General features: G+C 37.8%; 1 protein-coding gene across 10 annotated transcripts in view; it reads left to right on the forward strand.

Moving 5' to 3' along the window:
• SCMH1 (Scm polycomb group protein homolog 1) overlaps window positions 1-13,547 on the forward strand; it is a 188,144-nt gene that overhangs the window by 97,499 nt on the left and 77,098 nt on the right. For 9 of the 10 annotated variants that reach the window (XM_089895192.1, XM_089895178.1, XM_022575414.2 and 6 more), the window contains one exon: window positions 13,080-13,323. In XM_089895192.1, coding sequence (XP_089751318.1) covers window positions 13,080-13,323 — 244 coding nt within the window. Of the gene's footprint in view, window positions 1-13,052; window positions 13,324-13,547 lie in introns of all 10 variants that reach the window. The other variant, XM_022575422.2, reaches the window with a different exon arrangement.

Here is a 13,547-nt window from a genome sequence, read left to right on the forward strand (position 1 = left end):
AGCAGATTAAATCTCCACAATCAACTTGATGTACCCTGCAACTGTGGAATACCTGAATAGACAACGAATCATCCCAAATTGAGGAGGTGAACTTTGGGAGCAACAATATATATATATTTTTTCCCCTTTTTCTCATTTTGTGAGTGTGTATGGGTATGCTTCTGTGTGTGATTTTGTATAGCTTTGCTTTTACCATTTGTCCTAGGGTTCTGTCTGTCCATTTTTGTTTGCTTGTTTTTAGTATAGTTTTTAGCACTTGTTATCATTGGTGGACTTGTTTTTTGGTTCGGTTCCTCTCTTCTTTGTTTCTTTCTTTTTTTAAAATACTTTTCTCAAAAATTTTTTAAATTATTTTTTAATAAGTTTATTTTATTTTATTTTATTTTATCTTCTTCTTTCTTTGTTTTCTGCCTTTTATTCTGAGCTGTGTGGATGACAGGCCCTTGGTGCTCCAGCCAGGCATCAGGGCTGTGCCTCTGAGGTGGGAGAGCCGAGTTCAGGACACTGGTCCACAAAAGACCTCCCAGCTCCACATAATATCAAACGGTGAAAATCTCCCAGTGATCTCCATCTCAATGCCAAGACCCAGCTCCACTCAATGACCAGCAAGCTACAGTGCTGGACACCCTATGCCAGACAACTAGCAAGACAGGAACACAGCCCCACCCATTAGCAGAGAGGCTGCCTAAAATCATAATAAGGCCACAGACACCCCAGGACACACTACCAGATGTGGACCTGCCCACCAGAAAGAACATCCAGCCTCATCCACCAGAACACAGGCACTAGTCCCCTCCACCAGGAAGCCTACACAACCCACTGAACCAACCTTAGCCACTGGGGGACAGACACAAAAAACAACGGGAACTACGAACCTGCAGCCTGCGAAAAGGAGACCCCAAACACAGTAAGTTAAGCAAAATGAGAAGACAGAGAAACACACAGCAGATGAAGGAGCAAGGCAAAAACCCACCAGACCTAACAAATGAAGAGAAAATAGGCAGTCTACCTGAAAAAGAATTCAGAAAAATGATAGTAAAGATGATCCAAAATCTTGGAAGTAGAATGGAGAGAATACAAGAAACGTTTAACAAGGACCTAGAAGAACTAAAGAGCAAACAGACAGTGATGAACAACACAATAAATGAAATTGAAAATTCTCTAGAAGGGATCAATAGCAGAATAACTGAGGCAGAAGAACGGATAAGTGACCTGGAAGATAAAATAGTGGAAATAACTACTGCAGAGCAGAATAAAGAAAAAGAAAGAAAAGAATTGAGGACAGTCTCAGACACCTCTGGGACAACATTAAACGCACCAACATTCGAATCATAGGGGTCCAAGAAGAAGGGGAGAAAAAGAAAGGGACTGAGAAAATATTTGAAGAGGTTATACTTGAAAACTTCCCTAATATGGGAAAGGAAATAGTTAATCAAGTCCAGGAAGCACAGAGTCCCATACAGGATAAATCCAAGGAGGAACACGCCAAGACACATATTAATCAAACTGTCAAAAATTAAAAACAAAGAAAACATATTAAAAGCAGCAAGGGAAAAACAACAAATAACACACAAGGGAATCCCCATAAGGTTAACAGCTGATCTTTCAGCAGAAACTCTGCAGGCCAGAAGGGAATAGCAGGACATATTTAAAGTGATGAAGGGGAAAAACCTACAACCAAGATTACTCTACCCAGCAAGGATCTCAGTCAGATTCGACAGAGAAACTAAAACCTTTACAGAAAAGCAAAAGCTAAGAGAATTCAGTCCTACCAAACCAGCTTTACAGCAAATGCTAAAGGAACTTCTCTAGGCAGGAAACACAAGAGAAGGAAAGGACCTACAATAACAAACCCAAAACAATTAAGAAAATGGTAATAGGAACGTACATATCAATAATTACCTTAAATGTAAATGGATTAAATGCTCCAACCAAAAGACATAGACTGGCTTGAATGGATACAAAAGCAACACCCATATATATGCTGTCTGCAAGAGACCCACTTCAGACCTAGGGACACATACAGACTGAAAGTGAGGGGATGGAAAAAGATATTCCATGCAAATGGAAAGCAAAGGGAAGCTGGAGTAGCGATTCTCATATCAGACAAAATAGACTTTAAAACAAAGACTCTTACAAGAGAAACAGATGGACACTACATAATGATCAAGGGATCAATCCAAGAAGAAGTATAACAATTGTAAATATGCACCCAACATAGGAGCACCTCAATACAAAAGGCAAATACTAACAGCCATAAAAGGGGAAATCGACAGTAACACAATCATAGTAGGGGACTTTAACACCCGACTTTCACCAATGGACAGATCATCCAAAATGAAAATAAATAAGGAAACACAAGCTTTAAATGATACATTAAACAAGATGGACTTAATTGATATTTATAGGACATTCCATCCAAAAACAACAGAATACACATTCTTCTCAAGTGCTCATGGAACATTCTCCAGGATAGATCATATCTTGGGTCACAAACCAAGCCTTGGTAAATTTAAGAAAATTGAAATCATATCAAGTATCTTTTACAACCACAATGCTATGAGACTACATATCAATTACAGGAAAAGATCTGTAAAAAATACAAACACATGGAGGCTAAACAATACACTACTTAATAACGAAGTGATCACTGAAGAAATCAAAGAGGAGATCCAAAAATACCTAGAAAAAAATGACAATGGAGACACGACGCCCCGAAACCAATGAGATGCAGCAAAAGCAGTTCTAAGAGGGAAGTTTATAGCAATACAATCCTACCTTAAGAAACAGGAAACACTTCAAATAAACAACCTAACGTTGCACCTAAAGCAATTAGAGAAAGAAGAACAAAAATGCCCCAAATTTAGCAGAAGGAAAGAAATCATAAAGATCAGATGAGAAATAAATGAAAAAGAAATGAAGGAAACTATAGCAAAGATCAATAAAACTAAAAGCTGGTTCTTTGAGAAGATAACCAAAATTGACAAACCATTAGCCAGACTCATCAAGAAAAAAACAGAGAAGACGCAAATCGATAGAATTAGAAATGAAAAAGCAGAAGTAACAACTGACACTGCAGAAATACAAAAGATCATGAGAGATTACTACAAGCAACTCTATGCCAATAAAATGGACAACCTAGAAGAAATGGACAAATTCTTAGAAATGCACAACCTGCCGACACTGAACCAGGAAGAAATAGAAAATATGAGCAGACCAATCACAAGCACTGAATTTGAAACTGTGATTAAAAATCTCGCAACAAACAAAAGCCCAGGACCAGGTGGCTTCACAGGCGAATTCTATCAAACATTTAGACAACAGCTAACACCTATCCTTCTCAAACTCTTCCAAAATATAGCAGAGGGAGGAACACCCCCAAACTCATTCTATCAGGCCACCATCATCCTGATACCAAAACCAAACAAAGATGTCACAAAAAAAGAAAAGTACAGGCCAATATCAGTGATGAACATAGATGCAAAAATCCTCAACAAAATACTAGCAAACAGAATCCAACAGCACATTAAAAGGATCATACACCATGATCAAGTGCGGTTATTCCCAGGAATGCAAGGATTCTTCAATATACACAAATCAATCAATGTGATACACCATATTAACAAATTGAAGGAGAAAAACCATATGATCATCTCAATAGATGCAGAGAAAGCTTTCGACAAAATTCAACACCCATTTATGATAAAAACCCTGCAGAAAGTAGGCATAGAGGGAACTTTCCTCAACATAATAAAGGCCATATATGACAAACCCACAGCCAACATCATCCTCAATGGTGAAAAACTGAAAGCATTTCCATTAAAATCAGGAACAGGACAAGGTTGCTGATTCTCACCACTCGTATTCAACATAGTTTTGGAAGTTCTAGCCATAGCAATCAGAGAAGAAAAAGAAATAAAAGGAATCCAAATCGGAAAAGAAGAAGTAAAGCTGTCACCGTTTGCAGATGGCATGACATTATACATAGAGAATCCTCAAGATGCTACCAGAAAACTACCAGAGCTAATCAGTGAATTTAGTAAAGTAGCAGGATACAAAATGAATGCACAGAAACCTCTTGCATTCCTATACACTAATGATGAAAAATCTGAAAGTGAAATTAAGAAAACACTCCCATTTACCACTGCAGCAAAAAGAATAAAATATCTAGGAATAAACCTACCTAAGGAGACAAAAGTTCTGTTTGCAGAAAATTATAAGACACTGATGAAAGAAATTAAAAATGATGCAAATAGATGGAGAGATATACCATGTTCTTAGATTGGAAGAATCAACATTGTGAAAATGACTCTACTACCCAAAGCAATCTACAGATTCAGTGCAATCCCTATCAAACTACCACTGGCATTTTTCACAGAACTAGAACAAAAAATTTCACAATTTGTATGGAAACACAAAAGACCCTGAATAGTGAAAGCAATCTTAAGAAAAACGGAGCTGGAGGAATCAGGCTCCCTGACTTCAGATTATACTACAAAGCTACAGTAATCAACACAGTATGGTACTGGCACAAAAACAGAAATATAGATCAGGAGAACAGGATAGAAAGCCCAGAGATAAACCCACACACATATGGTCACCTTATCTTTGATAAAGGAGGCAAGAATATACAGTGGAGAAAAGACAGCCTCTTTAATAAGTGGTGCTGGGAAAACTGGACAGGTACATGTAGAAGTATGAAATTAGAACACTCCCTAACACCATACACAAAAATAAACTCAAAATGGATTAAAGACCTAAATGTAAGGCCAGACACTATCAAACTCTTAGAGGAAAACATAGGCAGAACACTCTATGACATAAATCTCAGCAAGATCCTTTTTGACCCACCTCCTAGAGAAATGGAAATAAAAACAAAAATAAACAAATGGGACTTAATGAAACTTCAAAGCTTTTGCACAGCAAAGGAAACCATAAACAAAACCAAAAGACAACCCTCAGAATGGGAGAAAATATTTGCAAATGAAGCAACTGACAAAGGATTAATCTCCAAAATTTACAAGCAGCTCATGCAGCTCAATAACAATAAAACAAACAACCCAGTCCAAAAGTGGGCAGAAGACCTAAATAGACATTTCTCCAAAGAAGATATAGATTGCCAGCAAACACATGAAAGAATGCTCAACATCATTAATCATTAGAGAAATGCAAATCAAAACTACAAGGAGATATCATCTCACACCGGTCAGAATGGCCATCAAAAAATCTAGAAACAATACATGCTGGAGAGGGTGTGGAGAAAAGGGAACCCTCTTGCACTGTTGGTGGGAATGTAGATTGATACAGCCACTATGGAGAACAGTATGGAGGTTCCTTAAAACACTACAAATAGAACTACCATACCACCCAGCAATCCCACTACCGGGCATATACCCTGGGAAAATCATAATTCAAACAGAGTCATGTACCAAAATGTACAATGCAGCTCTTTTTACCATAGCCAGGACATGGAAGCAACCTAAGTGTCCATCAACAGATTAATGGATAAAAAGAAATGAAATTTAGTTATTTGCAGTGAGGTGGATGGACGTAGAGTCTGTTATACAGAGTGAAGTAAGTCAGAAAGAGAAAAACAAATACCATATGCTAAAATATATATGGAATCTAAGAAAAAAAGAAAAAAAAAAGTTCATGAAGATCCTAGGGGTAAGACGGGAATAAAGAAACAGACCGGGCTTCCCTGGTGGCGCAGTGGTTGAGGGTCCGCCTGCCAATGCAGGGGACACGGGTTCGTGCCTCAGTCCGGGAAGATCCCACATGGCGCTCAGCGGCTGGGCCCGTGAGCCATGGCCGCTGAGCCTGCACGTCCGGAGCCTGTGCTCCACAACAGGAGAGGCCACAGCAGTGAGAGGCCTGCGTACTGCAAAAAAAAAAAAAAAAAAAAAAGACACAAACCTACTAGAACATGGACTTGAGAATATGGGGAGAGGGAAGGGTAAGATGTGACAAAGTGAGAGAGTGGCATGGACATATATACACTACCAAATGTAAAATAGATAGCTAGTGGGAAGTAGCCTCATAGCACAGGGAGATCAGCTAGGTGGTTTGTGACCACCTAGAGGGGTGAGATAGGGAGGGTGGGAGGGAAGGAGACAAAAGAGGGAAGAGATATGGGAACATATGTATATGTATAACTGATTCACTTTGTTGTAAAGTGGAAACTAACACACCATTGTAAAGCAATTATACTCCAATAAAGATGTTAAAAAATAATAATAAATAAAATAAAAATAAAAATAAATAAAAATTGAAAAAAGACACATGCACCCCAATGTTCATTGCAGCTCCATTTACAATAGCCAGGACATGGAACCAACCTAAATGCCCATTGACAGATGCATGGATAAAGAAGATGTGGTACATATATACAATGGAATATTACTCAGCCATAAAAAGGAACGAAATTGGGTCATTTGTTGAGGCGTGGATGAGCTAGAGACTGTCATACAGAGTGAAGTAAGTCAGAAAGAGAGAAACAAATATCGTATATTAACACATATATGTGGAACCTAGAAAAATGGTACAGATGAACCAGTTTGCAGGGCAGAAATTGAGACACAGATGTGGAGAACAAACGTATGGACACCAAGCAGGGAATGGGGCAGGGTGGTGGGAGTGGTGGTATGATGGATTGTGCGATTGAGATTGACATGTATACACTGATGTGTATAAAATTGATGACTAATAACAACCTGCTGTATAAAAAAGTAAATAAAATTTTAAAATTAAAAAAAGGAAACACAAGCTTTAAATGATACATTAAACGAGATGGACTTAATTGATATTTATAGGACATTCCATCCAAAAACAACAGAATACACATTCTTCTCAAGTGCCCATGGAACACTCTCCAGGATAGATCATATCTTGGGTCACAAATCAAGCGTTGGTAAATTTAAGAAAATTGAAATCATATCAAGTATCTTTTCCGACCACAATGCTATGAGACTAGATATCAAATAAAGGAAAAAAATCTGTAAAAAATACCAACACCTGGAGGCTAAACAATACACTACTTAATAACCAAGAAATCACTGAATAAATCAAAGAGGAAATAAAAAAAAACCTAGAAACAAATGACAATGAAAACACGACGACCGAAAACCTATGGGATGCAGCAAAAGCAGCTCTAGGAGGGAAGTTTATAGCAATAAAATCCTACCTTAAGAAACAAGAAACATCTCAAATAAACAACCTAACCTTACACCTAAAGCAGTTAGAGAAAGAAGAACAACAAAACCCCAGAGTTAGCAGAAGGAAAGAAATCATAAAGATCAGATCAGAAATTAATGAAAAAGAAATGAAGGAAACGATAGCAAGGATCAATAAAACTAAAAGCTGCTTCTTTGAGAAGATAAACAAAATTGATAAACCATTAGCCAGACTCATCAAGAAAAAGAGGGAGAGGACTCAAATCAAAATTAGAAAGGACAAAGGAAAAGTTACAACAGACACCACAGAAATACAAAGCATCCTAAGAGACTACTACAAGCAACTCTATGCCAATAAAATGGACAACCTGGAAGAAATGGACAAATTCTTAGAAATGCACAACCTTCCAAGACTGAATCAGCAAGAAATAGAAAATATGAACAGACCAATCACAAGCACTGAAATTGAAACTGATTAAAAATCTCGCAACAAACAAAAGCCCAGGACCAGGTGGCTTCACAGGAGAATTCTATCAAACATATAGAGAAGAGCTAACACCTATACTTCTCAAACTCTTCCAAAATATAGCAGAGGGAGGAACACCCCCAAACTCATTGTATCAGGCCACCATCACCCTGATACCAAAACCAGACAAAGATGTCACAAAAAAAGAAAACTACAGGCCAATATCAGTGATGAACATAGATGCAAAAATCCTCAACAAAATACTAGCAAACAGAATCCAACAGCACATTAAAAGGATCATACACCATGATCAAGTGCGGTTGATCCCAGGAATGCAAGGATTCTTCAATATACACAAATCAATCAATGTGATACACCATATTAACAAATTGAAGGAGAAAAACCATATGATCATCTCAATAGATGCAGAGAAAGCTTTCGACAAAATTCAACACCCATTTATGATAAAAACCCTGCAGAAAGTAGGCATAGAGGGAACTTTCCTCAACATAATAAAGGCCATATATGACAAACCCACAGCCAACATCATCCTCAATGGTGAAAAACTGAAAGCATTTCCACTAAGATCAGGAACAAGACAAGGTTGCTCACTCTCACCACTCTTATTCAACATAGTTTTGGAAGTTTTAGCCACAGCAATCAGAGAAGAAAAAGAAAAGGAATCCAAATCGGAAAAGAAGAAGTAAAGCTGTCACTGTTTGCAGATGACATGATACTATACATAGAGAATCCTAAAGATGCTACCAGAAAACTACCAGAGCTAATCAATGAATTTGGTAAAGTAACAGGATACAAAATGAATGCACAGAAATCTCTTGCATTCCTGTACACTAATGATGAAAAATCTGAAAGCGAAATCAAGAAAACACTCCCATTTACCACTGCAGCAAAAAGAATAAAATATCTAGGAATAAACCTACCTAAGGAGACAAAAGACCTGTATGCAGAAAATTATAAGACATTGATGAAAGAAATTAAAAATGATGCAAATAGATGGAGAGATATACCATGTTCTTAGATTGGAAGAATCAACATTGTGAAAATGACTCTACTACCCAAAGCAATCTACAGATTCAGTGCAATCCCTATCAAACTACCACTGGCATTTTTCACAGAACTAGAACAAAAAATTTCACAATTTGTATGGAAACACAAAAGACCCCGAATAGCCAAAGCAATCTTGAGAACGAAAAACGGAGCTGGAGGAATCAGGCTCCCTGACTTCAGACTATACTACAAAGCTACAGTAATCAACACAGTATGGTACTGGCACAAAATCAGAAATATAGATCAACGGAACAGGATAGAAAGCCCAGAGATAGACCCATGCACATATGGTCACCTTATCTTTGGTAAAGGAGGCAGGAAAGGACAGCCTCTTCAATAAGTGGTGCTGGGAAAACTGGACAGGTACATGTAAAAGAATGAAATTAGAACACTCCCTAACACCATACACAAAAATAAACTCAAAATGGATTAAAGACCTAAATGTAAGGCCAGACACTATCAAACTCTTAGAGAAAAACATAGGCAGAACACTCTACGACATAAATCACAGCAAGATCCTTTTTGACCCACCTCCTAGAGAAATGGAAATAAAAACAAAAATAAACAAATGGGACTTAATGAAACTTCAAAGCTTTTCACCGCAAAGGAAACCATAAATAAGACCAAAATACAACCCTTAGAATGGGAGAAAGTATTACCAAATGAAGCAACTGACAAAGGATTAATCTCCAAAATTTACAAGCAGCTCATGCAGCTCAATAACAAAAAAACAAACAATCCAATCCAAAAATGGGCAGAAGACCTAAATAGACATTTCTCCAAAGAAGATATACAGATTGCCAACAAACACACGAAAGAATGCTCAACATCATTAATCATTAGAAAAATGCACATCAAAACTACAATGCGATATCATCTCACACCAGTCAGAATGGCCATCATCAAAAAATCTAGAAAGAATAAATGCTGGAGAGGGTGTGAAGTAAAGGGAGCTGTCTTGCACTGTTGGTGGGAATGTAAATTGATACAGCCACTATGGAGAACAGTATGGAGGTTCCTTAAAAAACTAAAAATAGAACTACCATACCACCCAGCAATCCCACTACTGGGCACATACCCTGAGAAAACCATAATTCAAACAGAGTCATGTACCAAAATGTACATTGCAGCTCTTTTTACCATAGCCAGGACATGGAAGCAACCTAAGTGTCCATCGACAGATGAATGGATAAAGAAGATGTGGCAGATATATTCAATGGAATGTTACTCAGCCATAAAAAGAAACAATATTGAGTTATTTGTAGTGAGGTGGATGGACCTAGAGTTTGTCATACTGAGTGAAGTTAAGTCAGAAAGAAAAAAAGAAATACCATATGCTAACACATATATATGGAATTTAAGAAAAAACAAAGGTCATGAAGAACCTAGGGGCAAGACGGGAATAAAGACACAGACCAGCTAGAGAATGGACTTGAGGATATGGGGAGGCGGAAGTGTAAGCTGTGACAAAGCAAGAGAGAGGTGTGGACATATATACACTACCAAACATAAGGTAGATAGCTAGTGGGAAGCAGCCGCATAGCACAGGGAGATCAGCTCAGTGCTTTGTGACCACCTAGAGGGGTGGGGTAGAGAGGGTGGTGGGAGGGAGACACAAGAGGGAAGAGATATGGGAACATATGTATGTGTATAACTGATTCAGTTTGTTAAAAAGCAGAAACTAACACACCAATGTAAAGCAATTATACTCCAATAAAGATGTTAAAAAAAAAAAGTACAAATGTTACCACCTAAAAAGCCATTCTTACAGAAAAAATAGATCTGTAAACTCCTGTTTGAGACAAAAGAGACGGATCATTCAACTTTTTTATATACCTGTACCTAAAAAGGAAAGCAAATTGCTATTGTATGTTTAGATGCACTTATGTAACGGCATGATATTTGAAAAAAAAAAAGGAGAATCTGCCTGCCAGTGACTTCCCTCCTGGTGCAGTGGTTAAGTATCCACCTGCCAATGCAGGAGACACGGGTTTGAGCCCTGGTCCTGGAAGATCCCACATGCCACAGAGCAACTAAGCGCATGCGCCACAACTACTGAGCCTGCGCTCTAAAGCCAGTGAGCCACAGCCACTGAAGCCCACGCACCTAGAGCCTGTGATCCGCAACAAGAGAAGCCACCGCAGTGAGAAGCCCACGCACCGCAATGAAGAGTACCCCCCGCTCGCTGCACCTAAAGAAAGCCCACGTGCAGCAGTGAAGACCCAATGCAGCCAAAATAAAGAAAGAAAGAAAGGAAGGAAGGAGAGGAGGGAGGGGAGGAGGGAGAATCCACCTGCCAGTGCGGGAGACACGGGTTCAAGCCCTGGTCCAGGAAGATCCCACATGCCACAGAGCAACTAAGCTCGTGCACCACAATTACTGAGCCTGCGTTCTAGAGCCCGCTCACCGCAACTAGAGAATGCCCGCGCACAGCCAGAAAGACCCAACGCAGCCAAAAATAAATAAATTTTTTTTTTTTTTTAAATCTGAATCAATGGAGAGGGAAAAAGGGAAGAAAATTCAGTTGATTTTTAAGGAGAAAAAAGAAGTTAAAGGTACAACTTGAAAAATCAAGTTAAATAGAAATGTAGGCAGTATGATAATTGTAATAAATTTATATACATCAGTTATCACAAGAAATTAGCTTAAACTCATCAGTTTAGTCAGACATAGATTAGATTGTTTTTAAATCTAGCTACATGCTGTTTACAAGAGACACTGCTGAAATAATGACAGAAAGGCGTTGAAAGTAAAAGCATATAAAATGTATACCGTGCAAACCTTTATCAAAATACAGCTGGTGTTAACTATACTGAAATTAGACAAAGCTTTGGTGCTAAAAAGCATTAAAGAGGTTAGTATCTAATGATAAAAAATATATACTTCACCAAGAAGATAAAAGTTATAAATATACATGCTCCTCAAAAACATAGCCTCAAAGTAGGAAAAGCAAAATTTGACAGAATTACATGGAAAATTTGGAACATCCACAATCATTAGGAAGTATTTTAATACACATCTCTCAATAATTGATAAATCAAACAGACAAGAAAAAATGGTATATCAATCAGCATAAGCTAATCAGTATTAAATGTTGATCAATTTTTGAAAATCAGTTGCATTCCTATTTAACAGCAGCAAGTGGTTTGAAAATAAAATTTTTAAAGGTACTCTTTAAGATAGCAAAAGAATTACAATACGGCCAGAAAAAAATATTACAATATGGTTTGTAAAAAGCATGAGACATTTTTAAAGGAATTTTTAAACTTATACTGAAGAAGAAATCTACGTTAAAGAATACTTAACAGATGGAAAATACTCTCATGTTCCTGGATGGAAAGGCTCAATATCATACATACAAAGGTTATTTCTTCCCAAATTAGAAGTTCACTGGGATTCCAGTCAAAATACAAGTAGGGTTTTTCTGTGGAACTTGAAAAGCTGATCCTAAAATTCATATGAAAGGTCAAGGAGAAAGAATAGCCAAAACAATACTGAAGAATAACAAGGTAGGGAGACTTTTTCTGCCAGATATCCGTTTAATAAGACGTTATTGGTACACGATCGGACAGTAAGACGAAGGGAAACAGAATAGAGTCTACAACACTTTTTTGGAAACTTTATCTATGCAACTGCATTGCAGATCAGCACCCAAGAACTAGCTACACTACTGGAGAGACTGTACAATGTTACAACTGCTTTGGAGGGCAATTTAACAATATTTAATGAAGTGGAAAATGTATATATCTATCCTATAACCCACCAATTCTACTCCTAGGTATACACCCTGAAGAAATCCTGCCACATGTGAACAAAGGAACAAGTGCAAGAAGGGCCATTAAAACTCTTTTGAAATAGTAAACAATTCATAACAACCTTAAATGTCTGTCAAAAGAGAATGAATAAATTATGATATATACATGTAATGGAGTACTATTAGCAGTTAAAATAAACTAGAGCTAAATTTATCAACATGGATATGTTTCAAAAACATAATGTTGAACAAAAAAAGCAAGTTGTAGAATGATATGTTCAGTATAATACTATTTATATAAAATTTAAAAGTATGCAAATGGTTTGTACATATAAAGTATAAAAACATGCATGGGGAAGGGCACAAAAGGGGATTCAGCCTTATCTGTTACCCTTTATTTCTTGAAAAAAAAAAAAGGATCTGAAGCAAAGATGTCAAAATAATAGGATTAGCAAAGTAATACTTTGGTATACTTTGAAATTCATTTAAAAGAAAGACTAAAGCTCCATTATAAATCCTATATAGCAGTCATTTTTTAATCATCCAAATGAAATAGTCTTTTGGCATACATAGCCTCTCTCTTTGCGTCTAGGTCTGTGTATTTCTGTCTCTCATTTAGGAACCACCATCACCTTCTCACAACTTCTTCAAAATGGGAATGAAGCTGGAAGCTGTGGACAGGAAGAACCCTCATTTCATTTGCCCAGCCACTATTGGGGAGGTGCGAGGCTCAGAGGTGCTTGTCACTTTTGATGGGTGGCGAGGGGCCTTTGACTACTGGTGCCGCTTCGACTCCCGGGACATCTTCCCTGTGGGCTGGTGTTCCTTGACTGGAGACAACCTGCAGCCGCCTGGCACTAAAGGTAAACGCTCTTAAAATTGGAACCCAAGTTGGTAAGGGAGCCTACCTAGATCTCTCATGGTCAGCATACCTTCACCAATAAACCTCACCTGTAGGAGGAGCAAGGGCCAGCAACTTAGGTAAAAACCAATGTCTACTGAAGAGTAATCAGAAACAGTAAGAATTTAAATGTCACGTGAAGCTAGACATGGAGTTTGGCATAAAGTAAAAATTCCTTGCTCTAAA

Source organism: Delphinapterus leucas, chromosome 1, assembly GCF_059928025.1.
Source record: "Delphinapterus leucas isolate spDelLeu-1000000601 "Yukka" chromosome 1, BTC_Dleu_Yukka2, whole genome shotgun sequence".
In the NCBI taxonomy this organism is placed as follows: Eukaryota; Metazoa; Chordata; class Mammalia; order Artiodactyla; family Monodontidae; genus Delphinapterus; species Delphinapterus leucas.